This window comes from Callospermophilus lateralis, chromosome 1 (genome assembly GCF_048772815.1).
Source record: "Callospermophilus lateralis isolate mCalLat2 chromosome 1, mCalLat2.hap1, whole genome shotgun sequence".
Classification (NCBI taxonomy): Eukaryota; Metazoa; Chordata; class Mammalia; order Rodentia; family Sciuridae; genus Callospermophilus; species Callospermophilus lateralis.
Genome location: NC_135305.1, coordinates 15,289,625 through 15,314,603, shown reverse-complemented (window position 1 = coordinate 15,314,603; position 24,979 = coordinate 15,289,625). Strand labels below are relative to the sequence as shown.

The 24,979-nt window shown below is 45.6% G+C and overlaps 1 protein-coding gene across 1 annotated transcript in view; it reads left to right on the top strand.

Moving 5' to 3' along the window:
- Nucleotides 1–24,979, top strand: part of Tbxas1 (thromboxane A synthase 1) — a 152,659-nt gene that overhangs the window by 54,837 nt on the left and 72,843 nt on the right. Inside the window, exons 4-5 of the mRNA XM_076832702.2 lie at nt 7,095–7,191; nt 22,968–23,084. Of these exons, the coding sequence (XP_076688817.2) occupies nt 7,095–7,191; nt 22,968–23,084 (214 nt within the window). The remainder of the gene's footprint in view (nt 1–7,094; nt 7,192–22,967; nt 23,085–24,979) is intronic.

Genomic DNA, 24,979 nt, shown 5'->3' with positions numbered 1-24,979 from the left:
ATAAAGAGGGATAAATGAATAACTGGTTACAAATTTCTTGCCCCTAATGGTATCTACCTGCCAGAGGTACAACTTTGGATTAGAGGGGAACAAGACCTCACCTCCTTAATTGGGCTGGGGGTTTTCCGGTCTATTAAGCAAGAATATGCCCTAAATCTCTACCTGTAAAAGCCGCAGTCTGCACAGCTGGGGGCCTGCCTGTTTTCTCTCACTCCCTACCAGCACTGGAGCTGTTCTACAGACGAGGCCAACCTGCAGAAGAGGCCATGGCAGCCTGCTCACCACAAGGACAGCTCCGAGGCAGGGGTCAGTCCCTACCTCGGACAAATTACTTAGCCACACTAAATAAGTTTCATATTCTGAAAAGTGGGTTAAAAACTACCTCATCCATTTCCTGAGAATTACATGAGATAATAAAGCAAATATATACTTAGAACAAAGCCATCTCAAGAAGCAACTGCTGTCTTAGTTCATTTTCTGATGCTATGACTGGATACCACAAACTGGGTAATTTGTAAAGAAGAAAGGTTTGCCTAGCTCATCTTTCCATAAACTAAGGGGTGGGGCTGCATCTGATGATATTCTTGCTGGAGGACATTCTTTACAGAGTCCCAAGGTGTCACAGGGAATGATATGATTCTAGGGCGTATCTAAGTGACAGAGCCAAGATGGCTTTCCTAACAAACCTATTCTCAGGATAACCAGACCCCATCAACCCATGAATGGATTAATTCATTCGTGTGGCAGAGCCCTTAATACCTAATTAAATGTCCTTAATACCTCTTAAATATGCCACCTGGGCCTACCTTATAGCCTCACAACAGGATTCAATTTCAACAAGAAGTTTGGTGGGGTCATTCAAACCCTAGCACATACCCAAGTATAAACCTCGTATCAGAAGCTTTTAGGGAAGTGAGCTTTGATAGGCAGAATGGCCCAGGTATCCACAAGGTGGAAAAGGTAAGAAGGCACCATACAGTTAGGCTTCGTGGCGACCTGTTGAAAACCCAAGTCAAGCCCACCTTGGCACAAACTAACGTCCTAACCTTGGAGGATCGAACCAAGAGCTGCTGTAGGTAGAGACTTGGATTGACTTTGTACTTCCTGTCATAAATCTCAGCTGCTCTTTCTCAGTTCCTTCTGCAGACAGATTGTCTCAGTATGGCAGGAAAATGGTCGTCAACAGCCCTAACCTCCTATAGTCCCGGTTTAGCAGCTCTAGGAGAAAGACTGAGCATGTCAGTCTCAGTCCCATGTAGAAATCCCGAGAAAGTGTTCTGACCCTGGCTGGTTGGGTCATGTGCACGCCAGCTGGACCAGTCGTGGTTGCCAAGGAGATGGGGTCCTGTGATTGGCCATGCCTAGATGGTGAGTCCATCTCCTTGACCACAGGGACAAGGTTCCATAATTCACAGCTCCTTCATAACTCTGTGGAATAGGAAGGCTGGCTCCCCAAGGAGTGGTGGGCAGACGGAGAGAGAGGAGCCATTAAAGAAGGAAGGCTGTGCTTGCTTAAGACGAGCTTCACTGATACTTTTCTCTATTCAATATCTTTCCAGGAGCTCCTCAAGCTACAGATGAGTATTTTTATAAATATAAATTCACAAGATTACACAATTTACATGTAAAACGGGGCCAGTTCCCTCATGAGGTTCATAAACCAGCTCTGAAGCAATTCTGAAGGAATTGTTCGAAAATTGTTCTTAGCATTAGCAATATTACTAGAAAAAAATCAGAAAGACTCCCAAGGTGACTACTTGAAAGAACGACTTTCATTGGAATGTAGAAGCATTTTTTTGAGTCCAGATTATGTGCAAAATTATGTTGATAATAATGAAATCAATACAAATATATTACCAAAATATGTGTGTGCACCCCAGGGTGTAACTGCTTTCTTTTTACTGCTCAGGATTTAGGGAAATGAGAATGGGTGTGAACTAAAAGCGTTTTTAACTTGGGTCCCCAATCTGTTTACTGTCAATCATATCAGGGTCCCCTGGGAGCTTGTTGAAATAAGAGGTGACTGGTTCCACACCAGAAACCCAGGTGTGGTAGGTCGGGGTGGGGCCAGGCACTGTTGTTTTCTAAATGCTCCCCAGTAGATTTTGGCCACCCACAGGGCTGCCCACCACTGTTCTAGGACAGTGTTTCTCAGAGTGTGTCGCAGTCCTGCTGCATCCAGAATCCGAGAGATGGTTTAAATACAGATTTCTGGGTCCCACCAGGCCTCATAGATCAGGTTTGGTGGTGAGCAGAGCTGCGACTTCATAGTTTATTAAGCTTCAAGGTGACCTGTTAAAACTTTTTATTTTGTGATAATTATAGAATCACAGGAAGTTGGAGATACACGCAGGGAAGGAGGGTCTGGGTACTTGTATTTGTGTGTGTGTGCACGCGTTGTGCGCTGAGGTTGGAAGCCTGGGTGTTCTGCATGCCAAGCAAGCCCTCTACCACTGAGCCACAGCCACAGCCGCATGCTGTGTCCCTTTTCTCAGCTTCTCCCAGTGATAACCTCTTCCATAACTATAGCATTTTATCAAACCAGAAGGTTCACATTGGTTCAATGCACAGAACTTATTCAGATTTTATTCAGGTTTATGTGTACTCAAGTGTGTATGGGAGGGGTAGGATATCATGTATATTTGTAAGTATCTGTCTACTACTCTTCTGTTGTGCAAAGTCTTGACTACTATAGTTAAATCTTAGGGTGTGATACACTGATTCCTGTCACTTCATTCTTCTTTTAAAAATTGGCTTAGTTATTCTAAGTCTTTGGTTTTTTCCCTTATAAATTGCTTGGAGTTTGGTATTGCATTAAACCTATTAGACAACTTTTGGGAGAACTGACATGTCTTTCCATCCATGAGGATGCTAAGTGTCTCCATTTACATAGGTCTTCTTAGATTTCTTTCATCAATAGAGTTAATGGTACTCTGTTTTAATTTTGTTTTCCACATGGTAATTGTTAGTATATAGACATACCATTGATTTTTTTTTACATTGCTCTTGAATCCTGCAAACTTTTAATTTTTTTTTTTAGTATTTTTATCTACAGACAATCAAATCAACTGAAAACAATTTTCTTCATTTCTTTTCAATCTATACACTTCCTATTTATTTTTCTTGCCTTATTGTACTGGCTACTATGTACAAGAGTAACAGGAGTAGGAGATAGCCTTTCCTTGTTCCTGATCTTAGGAAAAGCATTTCACCATTAAGTAAGATGTTCATTTTAGGATTTTTATAAATGTCCCTTTATCAAGGTGAGGAAATTTCCTTTTATTCTTGAAAGATTCCATCATGCACAAGTGCTGAATTTTGTCAAATGTTTTCTTCATGTTAACTGATATGATCACATATTTTATCCTTTTAAGGCTATTAATATGGTGGATTATATTGAATGATTTTAAAATATTGAGCCAGTTTTGTATACCTAGTATAAATGCCACTTGTAGTATTTAATTCTTTCTGCACATTGCTAGGTTTGCTTTAAAAGATTGAAGATTTTTGTGTCTAAGATGTGAAGGATTCTGGGCTATGGTTCTGTTTTCTTCTTTTTGGTACTGTCTTCATCTGGTTTTTGTATCAGGGTAATAATGTCTTCATGAATTGAATTGGGAAGTGTTCCCACCTCTTTTAACTTCTGGAAGAGATTATGTACAGTTATTGTTGTTGTTCTTTAAATATTTGGTAGAATTTTCCATTGAAACCATCTGGGCCTGGAGATGACTTATTCAGGAAATTTAAAATTGTGATTTCAATTTTCTTATGGTAATAGGATTATTCAGATTGTTTCATTCGTCTTGGTTGGATTTTAGTAGTTTGTGGTTTTCAAGGAATTGGTTCATTTCCACATTTTCAAAATCATCAGTCTAAAGTTGTTTATTATAGCTGCTTATTCTTTTGTTTTGTTGTGCTTGCAGAACTGGGGATTGAACCCAGAGCCTCACACATGATAGGCAAGGGCCCTATCCCTGAGCTACACCCCCAGTGAGTTTTTTGTTTGTTTGTTGTGTTAGTTTGTTGTTTGAGTCAGGGTCTCCTTAAGTTGCCCAAGTTGGCATTGAACTTGTGATCCTCCTGCCTCAGTCTCCCAAATAGCTGGAATTACAGTGTGCACCCCCCTATCTGGCTCCCTTATCATTTTAATGACTACAATATCTATGATGATAATATCGTTGGTTCCTGATATTAATGATTTGTGGGTTTTTTTTTTCATCTTTGTTAGTTTTGCTAAGAGGTTTTTTCATTGTATTGATTTTTCAAAGAGTTGGCACTTTTTGTTTCATTAATTTTTTATTGTTTTGTTTTTCACTTTATCGCCTTTGCCCTTATCATCATTATTTCCTTCTTTTGCAAGATTTAGGTTTTTCTTCTCTTATTCTGACATTTTCTTGGGGTGGAAATATAGATAACTCATTTAAGATCTTTCCTGTTTTCTAAGGAAGCATTTAGTCCTATGAATTTCTCTCTTGTTTCTGCTTTAGCTTCAACACATATTTTAATATGTTGTTATCTAATTATTACATTATACTTATAATTATAAATATAGTAATATATTTATTTTCTTTTGTTTATTCATTTCGTGTTTCACTCTTCTTGCCTTCTTGTGGGGTTTTTTGAACATGATTTAACATGTTTTTTTTAACTTCTTAAAATTTTTTATGTCATGTTGCATGGTTTTCCTAGTGGTTACATAGCTATGCAGACATAATTCATCACAGTCTGTGAATATGAATGCCTCACCACTTCAAGTGGCCTTACTCCTTTGTGGTCCCTTTGCTCTTCTTACTCTTAAAATATAATTGTCCCAAGTATTCCCTCTAAGTACATTTATCCCATCAGATGGTGTTGTAATTTTTGCTTCAGCCATCAAGTATATTTAAGAAACTCATGAGAAGTGGGGCAGTCTAATAGTTTCTATGCAGTCCATGATTCTTTCCTTTCTGAAGTTCCACACTTTCTTCTGTTATCATTTCCCTTCTGCCGGAAAACTTCTGTAGTTATTCTTGAAGGGCAGATGGACTACTGACAAATTCTCTCAGGTTCTTCAATCTAGGAGTGATTTGATCTCGACTTCTTTCCTGAAAGATTCATTCACAGATAGACGACTTGTGGTGGACAACTCTTTTCTTTCGGGACTTGGGAAATGTGCCACTTCCTTCTGGTCTCCATGGTTTCTGACAATAAATCTGCCGTCCCTAGTTGTTCCCCATAGATGTCATTCTTTTGGCTTTCAAGACTCTTTGTTTCTTTCTTTTTGTTTTCAGAAGTTTAATTATAAAGTGTCTGACCATGGATTTCGTCAGATTCACCCTATTTGAAGTTCACTCAGCTTCTTGAATCTGTAAATTTGTCTCTTGCCAGCTTGGGGTAATTTTCAACTATTATTTCTTCAAAGTAAAGTGACTTTAGGCATATTATTTTAAGTTTGAGAAACTGCTCTGGAGTAGGCTTCATGGGTCCAGGAGCCCTTCAGATCATACACAAACTACTGCAAGGTGTTCGTTTCTCTTAGAAGGGTGTCTACAGCTTTCACTAGATTCTCAGAAGAGTCTATGACACTGTAATAAGATTTGTAAAAGTATTGGTTGATGATTTTATCAGGTTATTTTCCTTTTCTTGGTTAAAACCAGTAAGAAATTAGTTGGTGTCCTTTCTTTCTTTGCACTGCATTTGTTGAAATCCTGTTGTCAAAAGATTTTCCCAACAGTTTTGAAAAATATGGTCACTTAGGTGAATATTTTCTAAGTGTTCAATATGTGCCAGAGAAATATTTTTCTTCCCAGTCAGTGAGAGGGAAAAGAGTTTAAAAAATTAACTTGCTTTTGGGTTGTGAAAAGTTCTGAGTAAGAATTCTAGAATAAACTTTCCCCTTTACAATCTGTTCCTGGGGCGGGAGTTGTGGCTCGGTGGTAGAGCCCTTGCCTAGCACATGTGAGGCAGTGGCTTTGATCTTCAGCGCCACATAAAAATAAATAAGTAAAGATATAAAAAGAAATAAAATCTGTTCCTCACTGCTCTGAGCTGGATACACCAGTGATCAAGTCACAACCCTGAAAGTACAACGCTGTGCACTAGAATGTACCTTACACAGTGGCCCCTTGTCCTCAGTCTGCTTTGCTTCACACACCTGGCCATCGGGCACTCACAGTGCTCCCCGGGCAGCCTGGCCCTGGCCAGGTGCTCAAGCTGCCTGCTCTGCCCACACACTCTCTCCTCCTCTGTCACCCACCTTCTAGAACTAACTCCTGCTCACCTCCAGAACATGGGTTGGGAGCCCCACCCTGGAAGCCTTCTTCCTCTCCTCTAACAGCACTGTTAAGTATTCCTCCATTGTCAGAATGTCACACTGGAGGCTGATTGTCTGACTGTCCCTCCCATTAGACGCTGAGACCCCCGAAGCCCGTGACCAGGCCTTGGTTGCTCGGGGTCTCCTGGACTTTCTTAAGTGTGAGACATGCCCGTGAGCACGGCCTCCTCCGTCAGAGCTCCCCGCCAGCTGCCTGCAGGTGCTCCTTCTCCATCTCTTCCTGAATGTCATAAGTATCTGTTGAGCTTCTTCACAGACAGGCATGGAAACCAGATGTTGGGCCCTCCCCCAGAGGCTTCATCTCTCCAGAATTCTCACAAACATCTGTTTATTCATTTGCTTTAGACTTTTTTCAAGAATCAGTGTAAAGGTTACTGGTCTTTGACAGAATGCCCACCTCCCCAGTTTTGGAAAATGCACATGACCTTGACCTCTGCCCCTTTCCTCCTTGGTCTTCCTAGTGGATCTTATGGATGAATGCCTTATTATTGTATTTACATTTACAGATCTGTCTTTCCTAATTATAAGCTCCTTGAGGCAGGGACCCTCCAGGGACTGGTACAAGGTGGCTTCCCAAAAATATTGGTGGAAAGAAATTGATGTCAGGCCGTCAGAGCTCCACTGGTGCTCGCAATAGGAATATGCCTTTCCTCGTCTTTCCCATGTCTTTACTCCTACTTACTTTCATCCTTTCCCCTGAGCCACCACGGATTCTTTTGGGGAAAGAGAAGTGGGTAAATTAAGGCCACACGTTTTAATGTGATTTTTTTTTCCCTTGCAGGTACTATCTTGGTCGTCGGATGTATATTGTTATGTCCAAGCCAGACATGATCCGGCAGGTGTTGGTTGAGAACTTCAGTAACTTTTCCAACAGAGCGGTATGTTGTCTTCTCTCTGCATGTGGATGGATGAGGGACTCATTGTAAGATGCAAGAACTGCACGGTCGATCTAATAGGGATACTGTGCGCCTCTTACGGGGCTTAGGTAAACACCTCCCCAGGGAACTACAAAGGGATGCATTGGACTGCTACAAAACAGGTGGCATTTACATTTGTGAACCTCTTCCAGAAAGCCAAAGCTTGAGAGGAGTTGAGGCTAAGAAAAATACTAAAGCAGGAGAGTTTCCTAAAGCTGGGTCAGAGGCTAGGGGAATCCACAGGGCACAGGCCGAGTCATCTTGGAACTCTGAGCAAGGCCAATAATGTCAGCAGGAAAGCAGAATGCCAGAGGTTTTATATTTATATCTTTTCTAAAAAGCATAAAAGTGTTAAGGCCAGAAAGGGAAGGCACACAACACTGATAGGGAAATTTGTCCCCAAGTAGGAGGAGGAGCCTGTAAGGGAGCCCTTCCTATTAGTTCAAGTCTCCAACCTACTGAAGGATGTACTGCCTCTCCCCCTGCCCTTTTTTTTTTTAATCTTTGATGAAAAAAAAAAAAATCTCACAAAATGGCAGAGGTGACAGAAAATGACAGAGGTGAGTGCTATCCAAATTTTCTCAAAATGGAGAGAGAGAAATTCTAGCAGGAATTCCCTTTAGACTTTTTTTTTTTTTTTTTTTAAGACCAGGGATTGAACCCAAGGGCACTTAACCTCTGAGCCACATCCCCAGCCATTTTTATGTTTTATTTTGAGACAGGGTCTCAGATTGCTTACAGCCTCTCTAAGTTGCGGAGACTGGCTTCAAACCTGTGATCCTCCTGCCTCAGCCTCCTGAGCTGCTGGGATTACAGGCTGTACCCTTTAGACTTTTGCATAGCAATTTTGCTTTCATAGAAAAAGTCTAAAGTGAATTAACAAACAGATGCTTGTGAGAATTCAAATAATTCCGTGCCAATCTTTTTTTTTGGGGGGGGGAGTGGGGGATGTCAAACTAACTCTCATTTTCCATGGATAGTAATGTGCGTATTCCATTCTTTTGTGGATTATTTGGCCATGGGCCAGGCACTGTCTAGGTGCTGACTGTAAAGAGAGAGAGGACCCAGTCTTGCCCTCAAGGAGCTCAGTTTAGTGAGGGAGGCAGACAGCAGAGACCAGCACCACCCAGCAGGGCAAGGCCTCCTGCAGAGAAAATCCCGGGCCATCCTGGCTGCCAACTGGGGAAAGCTTGTGGATGTGAGATCCCCGGGGCTGCATCTTAAAGGAACTATCCACAGCATTCCTGCATTCTGTAGCAGTAGACCTATCAGAGTAGATTTTTTTGGTCTTCACAAAATTTATGAGATGGGTGCAACTATCATCTCCATTTCTCAGACAGGACAACCAAGGTTCAGAGAGGTTAAATGACCAACCCAGGTCACATGACTCCCTGGGGGGAGAGCAGAGATTTGCGTAGCATCACCCAAGGCAAGTCCAGAACTCTCTTTTACTGCACGATTACAATGGCTGCCTCGGGTGACATTTCTGGATGTCAAGGTTTAAGGGAATAATTGGTCCCTCACCCCAAATTATGCTCATCCCCAGAGCATCATGCCCAATGCCAGATACCACACGGCCACTGGAAGGAGGTGACTGCCTGGCCTTCCGTCTCCGTCATCTCCGAATGGCCAAAGAAATCGCAGAGGTTTAACTGCTTCTAGTTTCTCTTGCCCAACACAGTCATTATCCTGCTGCTCAGAGACTCCTGAAGGCCTTTGCCCTGCTGGGATCTTACAGACTGAGTCCTGGTTCAGTGTAGATCGCTGCTCCTCCAGCTCAGCAAGGGGTGTTGATTGGAGAAGCCAGGGGAGCCGAGCATCAGAGCACCTGGGCCACCAAGTCCCATCCCAGCAGGCGGTGAAGGCTGCCCAGGAGCCTGCCGTGATTCCTGAGCCCACCGGAGCCCTGAGCAGTGAGAGGGATGTGGCAGCTGGGTGTTTCCGTATGGCTTCAAGTGACACCCAGTCTATCCCCAGGGCACAAGATCCTGAGAACAGACCTGGAAGAGGGCCCCCTCTAGGAGCAGGCAAATTCAACCCATGTGTTTGAGCTGAGGATACCAAAGGCCTTTGGCCTTGGTCAGGTTCTCCTCCAAACCGTTGGCAGCCCTCCCTACTTTCTTCCACCCCCAGACTGAAGTGTGTTGGTCCTGGACCCCAAATTCCAGGGTATGGTTCTAATTTCCTTCCTCTCCCACTCATCCCAGGATTGAGCCTTCAGCATGAAGTTCAAGTCCCCCAGACAAGATTTAAGGGCCCCTGTAACTTCGATCCATTCCATGGGCTCCAACCTAATCTCCCACTTCTCCCCAGTACAAGCTGCCGCTCCCTCAGGCGGGGACCCTCCATTCTCTCCCTAGCCTGGATCTCATGCTGACAGCCCCATAGCATGGGAGACAGCGGAACAGTAGGCTTCAGGCTCAATAGCCCTGTGAGCTTGAGCAATCTTCTTCACTTCATTAAACCGCTTGTTCCTCCTGTGGGAAACGGGGAGTAATGCCAAACGGGATCATGCAGGTAAGCTTCTGGGCAGGCAAGACAAGCAATCACGGTGCATGAGTTGCTTTTAGCAAGAAAAACTCCACCTCCTTCACACCCATCCGAACCCTAGCCAGTTTTCAAGACTCCCTTCAGATTCTGCCTCCTCCAAGAAGCCTTCCCTGCCTCCATGTACATTCTCTCTTTCCTTGCCCTGGACTCATAGGCTCCCGCTTATCTGCACCACTCATCTTTGCAATAGATCCCACTGAGCCTTCGCCTATTAATAGTAAAGGAAGGTGCGGCTTTCACCCTAACTTGATCTTTAGTCCTTGAAGGCCGGGAAGCATATCTTAGACTTCTTTTTCTGGACCCTGTGGCCCAAACACATAAGGACTATTCATGTACCAAATATATTTTTGTGCAAACTAAATTAAGGCTCCACCAACATGACACCTCCCCAGAAGAATGAAGCATTACCTGAACCTGGAGATTCCATATGCACTTCTCCATCAAGGACATTCACAAACGCATTGGAAAAAGAACAAGGGGGGAAAAAAGACCCATCAAAGACCCATTGTGGATTAGATCTCCAGGAAACCCTAGTGTTTATCATTTTCCATCTGGGACCCTATCCACTTATCTTTATCTTTGTTTACGGTCTTTAAGCCAATTCCATATTCATGGTAAAACAACCCTTAGTGACTCAATTTTTTAAAAACAGTCGTTAGAGTGGGATTTTCTCACAGGTTTTTGAAAGTCAAATTAAACTGGGTTCTGTGGTTCCCTCTTATCCATATGCTTATTTATCTGCTCAAAGAACTCAAGGAGATTAGTGAGGCGTGATTTCTCCTTCCTGACACCAGGCTGCCTTCTCCCTAATAAGGCATGTTTACTTAAGTGTTGAGCGACTCGGCCTTATTAGACATTCGCTCAGTAAACATTAAACGCTTGCTCTATGCGAGCCTCCACCAAACGGTCCCCTGTGATACAGAAATACTTCGGCATATTAGTTTGATGCATTAAGTGAAAAGGAACTTAAATAACGCAGAGTTTCATTTTCCAACAGTGAGAGCTCATCTCTGCTCCCAGATCCAGGCTTGAGTTATGTGTGTCCCTGGGCAGCCTGGCAGAGAATGGCGGTGATGCGCCAAGCTGGGTTCAGCTGAAATTGATGTGAGCTGGGAGCACCCCCCGAGGGACCCTTGGAGCATAGAGGAGGAGTGACTAGAGGGAAACCCAAGTCAGCATCGAGCACATATTTGAATTCCAAAATCACTGAATGAAATATTCTTTTTCAAACCCCAGAACACTGAACAGAGCAGAGTAGGACCCGGGGTGGCACTTGTCACGTCTGAGTTTTCAGTCCCACATTTTCCCAGGCACTTGCCCCTGTGGAGCGCATCCTTTCCGTCTTGCCCCTTCTCCTCTATCGGTGCCCTCAGGGCTTCCTGAAACTGCCCCGTGTGGGTCCAACCGCAGTTTATCATTAAACCCAAGTCCATCTTCTGAGCATTACGGAACCTCAGTTGTCCCCGCACCTTAGGACTTGAATATTTTCACTTCCATGTTTCTAATTAGCTGTTTTTGTTTGTTTGTTTGTTTGTTTTTTTGCTCTGAGGCACTGGACGTCATGAGGGTATTTTTGTTGTTATTGTTATTTTTGTTTAAATATCTGTGGAAACTGGAACAGGGTCCATGTGACTCAGCAGAAACAACTATAACCAGTAGCAGCGTACCCTATTCTTGGCCTCCCATCAAGGCCTGGAGTTGGGGAAGCGTGGGAAGGATGATAAGGGGTAGGCCGTATTTAGCCCATTTTCATTCTATTTGGTTGGGGGAAAGGGACATGGAAGCGATGTACCTGTCCAGTCTTGAGACCTGCTGCCTTGGGTCTATGAGCTCTGAACCAAAATGGCGGCACAAAGAATGGATCAGCTGCTTAGATGGGAGTGGAGATGGAAGGAGAGGGTAGTTGTAGTGTGTGTGTGTGTGGGGGGGTGAGTACAAGCCCTCAGGTCCTTATCCTTAACAGAGGTCACTTCTTTAGGCATGGATCAGGCTACTCACAAGCACACATCTAAAGCCCGTGATGGTTTGGTGAGTGGCTTTATCCAGAGCCATAAGCACCCAGGGGCCTGGATGCCCTCCGTTTAGCCTGTCAAAGGCCTGCTTCATCCCCTCACCACATGACTGTCAAAATCGAAGGATGAGTCACTTTGGAACCACAACCCCCTTGGCCTTGGCAAAGATGGCTAAAGTTAGCAGGCAAATGAGTCACTGGAGACCTGGTTACCCTAAGCACCTGCAGCAACACCCTGGTCCAGAGAAGCACAGGGGCTTCATCAATAAGGAAAAGTCCATTTAGAGCTATGGGTGGATCAGACCCACCCGTGCTGGGGCCTCAGGGACCTGCCTGCTGGCATCTGCTGAGAAGAGACGGGACATCAGCAGGTGTGCCGTGAAATTGCCCCCTTTTAACTTGTCCCTGTGCCTATAACTGGCACCATCTAGAGTTCCTGTTCCCCTTCCCTTTAACTGAAACAGTGAGTAAATGAAGACATGCAGCTGTTCAGACATGTGCTGTAAGGTTTAGGATGTGAGAAGGTCGTTGCGTACGATCTAGGGAAGCTCTTGGAACTCCAGGCAAAGCTGGGAAGCTTTTTGGATGCTGTATTTTTTGAGAAAGGTCGACTCAGGCTCTAGGTCTGCAGCTCTAAGTGAGGAGGAGCCTGGAAGCTCTACCTGTCGGCAAGAGCAGGGAAACGGAACTGCCACTGGCCTAACTGACACCTCCATCTCTCTCTTTTTTTGGACTGGGGATTAAATCTGGGGCCATACACTTGCTGGGCAAGCACTCTGCCACTGGGATACATCCTCATCCCTTTTAAAATGGTTTTATTTTGAGACCGTCTTACCAGGGTGGCCTTGAACTTGGGTCCTCCTATCTCAGCCTCCTGAGCATCTGGGATTGCAGGTGTGCCACCTCCCTTTGAGGCAGATCTCTCTGATGCACATGAAATGTTTTGTGATGCACAGGAAACTCTCCAGCCTGAGCAGGAAGCTTCTGGTCCCAGGATGGGTTGCCCACTGCAAGTCCCAAATGTCAGCCACAATGGCTTGCCTGTCCCCTGCCTGTGGGCCTCCCCTTTCACCTGCTTTGCTCATGGCTGAATGCGGTCGGTTAGTCCCGGAGAAGTCAGATCCATGGAATTGCATTTGATCTGTAAAACACACTGAGCTGCGAGTTTTGAACATGATAGGGGGCTCTGAACTTGAACAGGCTTGAAAGGAACTGAGTGCCTTGTGAAGCCTTGGGCTCGCAGGAATGAATAGTGCTAAGTGGCATTGATTGTGAATGTTCAGGTGTTCTTCTCTCTGCTTTGCAGAACTTTTTTCTTAATTTAAAAATCTTGTTGAAAATGATTTCATATTTTTATGTCTTACTAGGCTGTTGGTTCAGCGGGAAGTCAACTTTACATTTTTTTTAAAAGAAATAAGTAAAATCTTGTTCTTCCATTTATGTCTTCTTGCCTTCACTTGCGGTGGCAGAAGTAGAAATAAGTGTGTACACCTGGAGATTAATATCTAGAGTTTGGGGTGAGAATAGTAAATAAGCCACAGAAGCAATACTGGTCTCAAAGTAGTTGTATTCCTGAACATTCCATGAATGTCAAGTCACTGGGACAGTAAGTCCCCTCCCTCCCTCTTCCCTGCCCATCTCCTTTACGTAACATTCCTTTTCTTTCCATTTGCTCTTCTTCTAACTCTGCGCCCAGCAAGATGGTGAAAAGCCTTAAATGGAATTAAATCAGATTCCACATTTTCTACCTATGATTAGCCGTGTGACCTTCAACCAGTCCTTTAACCTCTCTGAGCCTCAATTTCCTCCTGTGTAAAACGTGAGTATTAGGCTAGCTACTCACTGAGGTCAGTTTGGTCCCTGATCACATGGCATGTGGCAGTCAGAACTTACAGGTCACCAGGGTTTCCCCAGCATCCCAGGGAGCCATTTTAAGCTTTTTAAGCTTAAATTTAAGCCATTTAAGCTTCAAGCGCCCCCTGCCTCCCCCAAGGGAATGTCTTTCCAGCCGAGCATGACAGATGCCCCGTCAGGGACACCCTTACCCTTCTCTGACACTGCTCTGGCAAGGAACTCTACCAAGATCTGTTGGAGAGTTTCCACAGAAGAGTTCATGAGCCCCTGACTCCCATCCTCACTCAAGTAGGGCGCTCGCTGTCGGTGTGGATCTCATGGAAAGGCAGGGTGTACGGTTTCCTAGAACTCACTTGGAACTCTCAGGAAGGGCTGCCCTAGTCTGTCCTGCGCCTTCAACCAGGTGAGAAGAGGCCCCTTCCATCGGCCAGAACCACCTTGGCAGATGGAGCACCAGCTTGCTTTTTAACCTGCCACGTGCCTGGCCCCTTGAGCTGTGGACACACCTCACAACTGACTCAGTGGCTGCTCTTTTGGGTCCCAGCTGAAAGTAGGGAAAAGGAAGGTTATGTAATTTCTGGGACCATTTTCTATGGGCACGGAGAATGAATGAAAATGATCCACTGTGAGAGCAGAGGGAAACCTTTACTATTTTTATTTTTAGTATTTTATTCTTAAATGTTTGCATCATTTTTAGTAAAAGGAACATCTTTGTTATTTCAAAGCACCAAAATATAAGCGCTACTTGATTCCATCTTTGTACAGCCAGGTAGTAACCATTGTAAATTGAAAATAGCCTCAAGCATAAAATTAAGGATAATTCAAGTGACGTATCATTCTGAGATTTAGTTGATCATAATCTAGTGAGGGGCAGTGCCAGATGTTTCCCACACCTGGTGAGGAGGAGGCAGGCTATTCAGTGGCTTCCATGGGTGTGCAGGGCTGTGTGGGAATCAGAAAGGACATCAGGAACAGTGGAGCACGGAGTTTTGGAGATCATGCATCCTATCTGATATTAACAGGTCTGCAGCTAAATTGACAAACTTAACAATGAATGAGTTGGGAACATTTACCTGTGTCACAGTGTCCCTTGCTCTGCTTTTCTGGTACCCTCAGTTCTATGTGCCATTGGAGACCTGTCCTCCACCCTGTCAATGCGTCCCGGAGGTCATTCATGTCTCGAGGGAAGGTTCTTGCATGTTTCAGAACACAGGGAAGCTGTTTCCGGCTACAGCTCCATAAGGCATGTTGCCCCTTGATCCTTGGTCACGATAATATACATCCTGAGTTAGAGCAGAACTGCAGCGACGCATCTTGTAGCACTCTGGGAAGAGTTTGTGGGTCTTGTGCAGCTGTGCCAAGCCAGCTGAGGGGCACCAGGTTAGCCCATAAACACCCAGAAGTCATCTTCGCGCAAGCATGGTATGCGAGGTGTGGGTTTTCCTTAATAATTTGCTCCTCGGGACTTTGTGACTCTTCAAAGTTGAAAGTTTATCCTTGACTGGCCTAATAAGAAAATAGGGATCTTAATTGAAAGGACAAACATGTTTATCTGTCCAAGGGGATCTTAGTAGTTGAGCCACAAGCCACAACTAAGCTGTTTATCAGGATACTGATAGAATCAGAATCACCCAAGAGTTTATGCCGTAAGGTAAAAAGCACTTGGTGAGCTGTAATATTGACAAGTGTTGGTCATAAACCACCCCATTCCCTGCAAATGAACGGTGAGTTTCCATTCTCTGTCTTGAGCCCTACTATGGGCCAGCCTCTGGAGATAGTAGGACTCCATAAATGTTCACAGCTTGATAACAGACAGATACTATTCAGAGCTGAACTTGCAAACTACCAAACATAAAATGCAGCAACCCAGCTCAAGGCTGCCTTGGTGATGTCACGGGTTCCCGGGGCCTTGGCGAGCCCCTGTTGAAAGTGGCAGCTGTCCAGCTGTGGCTATGATTGCCAGGGAGCACCAGAGGCTGTCGTCTCAGGGTTTCAGCTGTGAAGCTCATCCGTGTCTTCTAAACGTTCGTCTTTCTAAATGTCCAAGGCATGGCAATTTGGATCAGGGCAAGCGAGGACAGAGGGGTCCTTTTGCTGGGTTTTCTGTCCCCTCCCACTGCCAGCTCTAACTCCACCCCTGTCAGCAGAGGGAAAGACCTTGTGATCACAGTCACCTCCCTCACTGCCCCCCACTCCCAGGGACTTTGCATTCCCTCTGTTCTCCTTCCCTTTCCTTTTAAAATTTGCAGTCCCTGTCTGAAAACCATCCTCTAGACCACGTGGTCTAATCCTATCACACATCACCACTTCCTGAGACCAGGAGCTATCCTGTCAATGCAGTAGGCAAGGCTTCCTCTGTCCCTAGCGTGGATATCCCAACACAGCCCAACCAGCTTGTGGTCAATTAAGGTTCCCAGATCTTTTTAATGTGAGTTATTGTAAGGCATGAAGCCTTCTAGTTACGTCTATTTATCTTGTTGGTGTTCATCCAGCATTCAAGTCCATCCAAAGGAAAGTTCTATGATTTAGTATTTTTTTAAATTGAGATCACCTCCATACACAACTCCTAAACCCAATGCACTTTGTGTATGCAGCACTCAGGTGACCACAACTCACGTCAAGACACAGAGTATCTTCTGTGCTCCAATTTTGTTTTCCAAGTGTAGAAATAAAACAGAACTTGTACTCAACAATCTTATTAATCTCAATATTAATTATAATATTTACTTGTAATTAGTTCTTGGGTCTTCCATGTTATATAATCATGTCATCTATTGATAACTAGCTTCATTTCTTCCATTCCAATTTTTACATACTTCTTGTCTTTTTCTTGCCTTCTTGCATTTCTATAAAGTCAACTAGAAGTTGATAAGGGACACACTTGTCTTGCTTCCAAACTTGAGAAGTGTTGGGTGTTTCCCTATTGAGTGTGATGTTAGCTGGAATTTGTTTTGTGAATATCATTCATCAGGTTGGGAAAGTTCACTTATATTCATAATCCACCAAGAGTCATTATCGTGGATAGGTGTTGAATTTTACAACTATCTTTTCTGCATCTGTTGAGATTATGTTTTCTCCTTTACTATTTATGCAGCTAGTTGCATTGATTGCTTTTCAAAAGTTGCATTCGTGAAATGAGTCCCACGGGGTCTGGATGAATGACTCTGTTAAAGGATCACTGGATTACGTAAGCTAATATTTTATTTAAAATTTTTGCATCTATGTTCATGAGAAACATTGACCTATAGTTTTTCATTCTAATAAGCTTTTGTCAGATTTTGGAATCAGCTTATGCTGGCTTCTGGGATGGTCCAGTCTCATGTTAAATTGTGATCCAGGGAGTGTTAATCTTCCAGCTGTGATTTCTGCAAATCAGAAGTTTACTATGAAAATAACAAATAAAATATTTGATTGGACTGAGCTAAGTGTAGAAGCCTGGGGTTCTCTATTTGTTTCCAGATTGATAGTTTTATTTGTCTTTGGTTGTTCTACCAGCCCTGAAACCGCCCAAAGGAGTTATTTACCCACCCATTATTTCTCCTCCTTCTCCATAAGAATGTCCTTGGAAATCATAAAATGTTTTCTTTCCCACATCTATAGATCTGTCGCTCCATGAAAGAAAAAAGAATGAGGTTACTTTGGCACTACTTGCTGCTCGTGAACTCGCACTGACTCCTAAAAACCACTTTTTAAAAATAATCTTTGGAAAATGAGAGTGAGATGCTCTTTGTACGGGGCTTGGCAGTGAGGTCCGGGCAACGGGGCTTCCCTCCGAGGTGTTTCCTGAGACGTTTCATAACGTAAATAGGAGTCAGCAGGCAAAGGAGGAAAGGGCCAGAGGGATGGAGAAGTCGAGGTACCAACAGAACAACAGGAAGCCATCTCAGACCTGCGCGCCAGGGATGGCTCTAAACCATTCCAATGTCAGAACTCAACCTTGCCATTGCTCAAAACTCATGGTCCCCATTGACTCCCATTGTTCCCCCACCCCACGCCCAATCCATTAGGAAATCCTGCCTTCTGAAGCTTGCCAAATCTAACTGCTTCACCCCATCCACAGCCAGAACCCTGGGCTGAGCTGTCCATGTGCTCCTCTGAATGGCTCGACCCACCTCCATCCTGGGTCCCGACAGACTATTCTCAACATCAAAGCAGAGTGAATCCTTAAAATACAAGTCAACTCAAGATACAGCTCTGCTCAAAACTCTGCACTGCCTCCTGTGTCATCCAGAGTAGAGTAAAATTTCTAGCTGGGCCCCAGAGGCCCTCCACACACAGCCCCTGTGACCTCTCCACCCCTGTCAATCTCTCCACTCTAGTCTCACGGGCTCCTTGAGTTATGCCTTAGTATCTTTGCCATAATGGTCCCCTGCCTGGAGCTGGACTTCCTTCTACCCAGCTCCTTATATCATTGGCTCAAATCCCACCTCCTGCAAGAGCCCAGTCCTGACCCTTTGATTTAATGCCACATCTGACCCTTCAAGTTACTTCTTCTGTATCTGTCTGCCTTTTCCCACTAGAATTAATAAGGACAAAAAGCTTCATCATGTTCCCAAATGTATCCTAAGTACTTATATCAGGGCCTGGCTCTCAATAAATATTTCAGTGAGAAGCCTCACCATCATCCTGAGAGGTGGGCACATTATCATCTCCAAGTTACAGATTGGGAAACTGAGGCCCAGAAAGGTCAGTTTTAAAGGTCACACAGAGCTAAGACTTGAACCCAGGGGTCTGAATCTAGGCCTGCCTTATCCTGCTCAAGCCTGGGGTAGAAAGTACGACCTGGGCTTCCAGAAAGCTCCATATCATCTCCAGACTATTACTATAAAGGACTAAGTCTGCATTTGTGCTTGGAGAGGGTGAGGAATTGGCAAGAGCATGCCAGGCCTTATAAACCCAGTTAGGGAATCTGCACAAGAAGATGGTACCAGGGTAGATTTGTATTTTTATCTTTTAACTGAGTCATTAAAATTTTGCATAACAATAGGGCATCATGTGATATTGGGTACATGTATACACTATCTAATATGTAAACCAGGTTCAAAAGGTCTGTTTCCTCCAACATTTATCATGTCTCCACAGTAGAAGTATTCACTAGCCTTTCTTCTAGCTTTTTGAGATACACAGTCCATAATGGTTATCTAAGTTCACCCAACCATGCAATAGCACCCAAGAGCTTCTTGCTCCTAACCAGCACCGGCTGATTAACCTCTCCCATCTCTACCTCCCCATCTCTACCCCCAGCCGCCTGAAACCACCATTCTACTCTCAACTTCCATGAGATCAACTTTCCTGTTCTAGAGAGATCCCACTACAGCTGGACATGGTGGCAGGTGCCTATTTGGAGGCTGAGGCAGGAGGATCACAAGTTCAAAGCTGGCCTCCACAACTTAGCAAGACCCTAAACAACTTAATGACACCCTGTCTCAAAAAAAAATAGATAGATAGATAGATAGATAGATAAAAGGAGTACTCCCCCTACAATGTGGAGAGTGGAAGGGTGGGATCAGGCAGGGGAATCAGGGGCTCAGGTAATGGTGACCTCAGCCAGGGCAGTGGCTGTGGGGATGGAGGCAGTAGCCCAGCAGAGATTTCCGAGCTATGACTGATGGGGATTTTAGTTGGGAGGAGATGACTCATGGTTGTGTGGTCTGGGTTGGAATGGGTCTTTCAAACATTTCAACCATGACTTACTAGAAGAACTGCATCTCCCCTGTTGATGCAGAATAACAGAAAACATACACACACACACACGTATGTTACATGTGCTCAATGATAAAATACAGACCCTTACTTTGTAAAGTTCTCCTCCCCCACCCCAGTCCTGGGAACTGAGCTTCATGCTAGGCAAGCGCTCTACCACAGAGCCACACTCCTAGTCCTGTAGTTTCTAGTCTATTTCTTGTTTCTTTCTTTTCACCACCCACTACACTGATCTCATGACAGATTCTGCCTGAGAGAGAGATTGGGGACACCTTCGCTGAGACTGGGACACACCAGCTCAGGCTGTCAGGTGGGGTCTAGAAAGCCCTGGGTCCCCAGATCTCTTTTCCCAAGACCCAGAGTCCCCTTTCGGCCCAGCACTCAGCCCTGCCCTGTCAAACTCCCCAGTCTGCTCCTCACTCCTGCAGGGAAAGCTCTGGTGCCTTTCAAGGTATTGCTTAGCACATATGGAGACAGGGCTTGGCAAATTGAGGGAAGGGCTGTCTCCCAGGTACAGAGTTTCAGATTTGCAAGATGAAAAGAATTCTGTAAACAGATAGTGGTGACGGCTGCACAAAAATGTGAATGCACTTTATACTACTGAACTGCACGCTAAGAAATGGTTAAGACAGGAAATTCTATGTTATGTATATTTTGCCACAGTTTTTTTTCTTTTTGCTGTACTATGGGTTGAACCCAGGGGTACTCTACCACGGAGCTATACCCCCAGCACTTTTGATTTTTCTATTTTGATATGCAGTCTCACTAAATAGTTGGCCTTGAACTTGCGATTCTCCTGCCTCAGCCTCCTGAGTTTCTGGGATTATAGGTGTACACCACCACATTAGGCACAATTTAAAAAAAAAAAACTATGTGTAAACTAACTCTTTAAAATGTCTGATGTGTTGTTCTGGAGATGAAGTCTGTGGGTGGAAGAGTTCTGGATGACTTAGATCCAATCCCTCCAAAGCTCAAACTTCCTGCATGGTGTCCATGAGTGGTGCATGGCCCTGGTGGCACAGGCAGGCTTGGGGCCTTAGCTTCCAGGGTTCCTCCTCAGAGAGCCTTGCTGGCCCTGCCCCCCCCACCCTCTTTCCTTCATAATGTCCACTTTCTCCTAAGTTGTGATATCTATTTGTTGGTTTATGAGCTTTCTCTCTACTTCTCCACTAGACCAACCTCCCCACAAGGCCAGAGCAATGTCTTTTTCATTCGGCACTGTCTACGTAGCTTCTGGAAGCTGGTCTGAGTTTGCTAGAGGTCAGAACAGACTCCCACAGACTGGGAGACTCACACAACAGACTTTCATTTCCTCACAATTCTGGAGGCTGGAAGTCTGAGAGCAGGGTGAAAAATTCTGGCTTTTGACTAGTGGGACGGTTCTCTAGATGAGCTATCAATCCCCCAAGCCCCTGCCAGCTTCCACTAGTAAACCCGATTCTCCCTGTCAGGGTCACCCAGCAACCCAAACACACGTGTGGGTGCATGAGCGTGCGTACACAACACACACACCCCACACATACTCACACACTCTACATTATTTAATGTCCTCTTGCCATCTGATAGCCTTTTTGAAATGGTCTCCTTCTTCCAGTCTGACATCTAGAAATGAAGCATTACAATAATCACTGCCCCCAGCCTTTGCCATCAAAAAATGGAGGGGGGGGGTCTGAAAGAGCCTCTAGGCCAGGAGGGAGCAGTGGCTGGCGAGGGAGGTGTCTGAGGGGCGTGATGACATATCACACAGAGGCTGAGATTTGTCCTTCAGGTGCAAGATAAAAAATAGCACGGATCCAATCCCCAGGTGTTAAGGACGGATCCAAATCCAATCAATCTTGACTCTTATCTCTAATTTATTCTGTCTCTTCAGAGCCACACAAACCCCCATCCGCCTTCCTTCTAGTGAAATGTCTTCTCCGTGTGGCAGGAGGGGGCTTCGCCACTCTATAAATACACATAATGTCTGATTTCCTCCTTTGACTCTGGAACCTAAACAAACAGATTAGGTTCCAAAAATTCCATAAAACCATAATTTAGTGGCCACAGCACTCCTAAAGAATTTCATTCTAAATATAGAGAGGTATTCCTCGGCAGAAAAATATCCAGCTACTTGGTTCTAATATATAATTAAATCCTCTAGATACTTTGCAGTTATGTTTTATGGCTTATTTTGAGTGTTCATATTTTATCAGAAAATTATAATTTTCCTCTAAATAGGAGTTTTTACAAGGCTTTTGAATTATGATGGCTGGCTTCATGTTTCAACTATAATTAAAACAGTGGAAAGAAATAGCGGAACCGTACAGCACCACGTGGTCCTGAAGAGGGCTGGGGCCTGCATCTCCCCTGCAGTCCCTGGGCTGGGACACTCCAGCCAAGTGTGGGGCCTCTGTCTATGACGACTTGGGGGGCAGCTGGCTTTAGCAAGGGATGAATGGCCTGGGAGAAGGGAGCAGGCTTGGGGCCTCAGCTTCCAGGGTTCCTCCTCAGAGAGCCTTGCTGGCCCTGCCCCCCACCCCCTCTTTCCTTCATAATGTCCTTCTCCTGAGCTGTGATAATATCTATTTCTTGGTTTATGAGCTTTCTCTCTACTTCTCCCCTAGACCAACCTCCCCACAAGGCCAAAGCAATGTCTTTTGGATTCAGCTCTGGTCTACGCAGCTTCTGGAAGCTGGTCTGAGTTTGCTAGAGGCCAGAACAGACTGCCACAGACAGACTGGGGGACTCACACAGCAGACGCTCATGTCCTCACAATTCTGGAGGCTGGAAGTCTGAGAGCAGGGTGTGGGCAGGGTTGGTGTCATCGGTGATGTCTCCCCTTGGGGATGGCCATCTTCTCCCTGTGCCCTCCATCTCTTCCCTCTGTGCATGGCCATGTCCTGATTTTCTCTTCTTATAAGGATCTTATATTGGATTAGGACCCACCCGAATTATTTTACTTCAACTACCTTTTTTAAAGGCCCTATGTCCAAACCTCTTCTCATTCTAACGTTCGGGGGATTAGGACTTCAGTAGGTGAAGTTTTTTTTTTTTTTGTGGGGGACACAATTCAGTCTGTAACACATGAGGCATTCAGCAGATATTTGTTGACTGAGGAAATAAATGAATGAATGTTGGAACAGACACACTGCGGCAGACATGTTTCTGGAGGGCCCTCCTTCCTCCCCTCCCCTCTTCCCCCATCCATTCCTCAAGGATCCAGACACATGAGTCTGTCGACTCTGGGCCCAACTGACACAGCCCACAAAATCCTTTTCCACAAAGCTCAGACATGAACCTCAATCTGACCCATCTCCAGGAAGACCACCATGTCTATCCTCAGAGGACCTCCCCAGCAGAGAGCAGCAGGACACAGGGGCCACTGAGCTGCTTCTATGGTGATGACCACACTGAGACAGGGCAGATCTGGGCCGGCAGACCTTGCCACCCGCTCCCCTGGGCCTCAGCTGTGGATCTTCCATCATCGTCCACGAGTTGTCTTCCGTATCCTTGCAAGAGAAACCTCCTAAGCTTTGGTCACTGATGAATTGTAACCAGCCTGTTTACCGTGAACCTGTATTGCCCCCAAGGTGGCCTTGACTCCCTGGGTCCTAACCCTCTGCTTGTTGCTTTCCAACAGGCCACAGGGTTGGAGCCCAAGTTGGTTGCCAACAGCATTCTGTTCTTACGTGACAAAAGATGGGAAGAGATCAGAGGCGTCCTGGCTCCTGCTTTCAGTCCTGCGAAGCTGAACGAGGTAAGACACAGGAAATGCCCCTCTCTTCCCCTGAGGAATGGGCTTCTCCCTCCAAATAGTAGAGAGCCCCATCAGGTTGCATCGCCGGCCCAGGTGGCACATCCAAATGCCCTCCTCACTGTGGCCTTCACACCCCTCTTTCATGAGAAAGCTCAGGATACTGTGCTATGCGTCTTCCATCTCCCCAGCCTCCCACATCCCCAGCTGCCGTAAATCCATCAGTGAACAGTGAGTGCCAGGGCGCTCTGGCTCCGTCCCAGACGCTGCTGGATGCATTTCCAGGAGAAAACTGGACCAGTGCTTCTCCTACTCCCATGTACAATGGATCCCGGGGGAGCCTGTTAACGTGCAGATTCTGCTTCAGGAGGTCTGGGGTGAGGTCCTAGTGTGTGGCTTCAAACAACCCAATCCCCCAACGAATAGCAAGCACACTGCACAGAGCAAGCAAGTAGACAACAGCCTGAATCAAAGGCGGGTGCTGAATCACATCGTAGGGAGGTGAGGGCCAAGGATTCTGGGGGAGGAGGATGGAGAAGTTTCCTGGCAGAACTCTAGGTGGGCAGCCAAGACAGAGGGACAAGTGGACTCCACTGGGTGCTGCCAGCTCTTTAGAGCCCTGGGTGCTCTCCTTTCCCAGCCCAATGCTGCTGCTCTTCCCTACCAGCTGTGAATCCAAAGGCCAGGGTCTGCACAAACCTCTCAGGCAACTCATTATCGCCTGCCCCTGGTCCTGGAATTTTTGTCTGAGCCTGATGGATTGCTCGTCTGACTTTGGTGTCTGTTGTTGTGAATTCTGCATTAACTCAAGAGTGAGAACTCGGACCCTTTTGATGTGGGGTAACGATAGGGCTTCCCCAAACTGACTCCAGGTCCAGGGCAGCTCCAAAGCCAAGTGACCTTCCTCAGTTTGGCTGGAGGGCCCTGGGCCTCAGCCACCGCTGTGGCTATTCTAGAACACTGGGTTTGGAGTAGCCTGTCTCTTAGCTCAGTCTCAAAATGCTCAGCCACAGGGCCCGACTGAATTCCTATGAATCTGAAATCTCCCCAAAGAGACAGGACTCCCCACTTCCTCCTATGCAATAAACACACTCAGGAACTAGTGAGCCTGACAGTTTTCAATGAAGTTGGGTTTTTTTTTTTTTTTTTGGAGGGGGTGGGTATCAGGGATTGAACTCAGGGCCCCTCGACCCCTGAGTCACATCCCCCGCCCTATTTTTTTTTTTTTAAAGAGAGAGTGTGTGTGAGAGAGAGAGAGAATTTTTAATATTTATTTTATAGTTTTCGGCAGACACAACATCTTTGTTTGTGTGTGATACTGAGGATTGAACCCGGGCCGCACGCATGCCAGGCAAGCACGCTACCGCTTGAGCCACATCCCCAGCCTCGCTCCCCCCACCGCCCCCCCGCCCTATTTTGTATTTTATATTTTATATTTTTTAGAGGCAGGGTCTCTCTGAGTTGCTTAGGGCCTCACTAAATTGCTGACGCTGGCTTTGAACTCTCAATCCTCCTGCTTCAGCCTCCTAAGCCGCTGGGATTACAGGCGTTAATCATGAAGATTTGATTTGCATTTTCATGAGCAGCCTCTGCTGCTTGGGGGCAGAACGTGGGCCATTTGTCCCACTAGCTCACACTCACCAGCTGAGTGGATCCTGCACCACTCCAAGGGATCCCATGTTTATGGACACACTTACGCTCACCCCATCTCTGTGAGGTGGATACAACTGTCCTGGCCATCCCTGTTTTACCCAGGAGGAGACGGAGGCATGGACAGAGCGAGTGCTCTGATCACACAGCTGGTGAGTGTGGCTGCCTCTCTGACCTAGGAGGGTTGAAGCCCCTCCCACTGTCCGGGGTGGGGGGGCAGTCTGCAGAGAGACTGCCTCTGGGCCTCT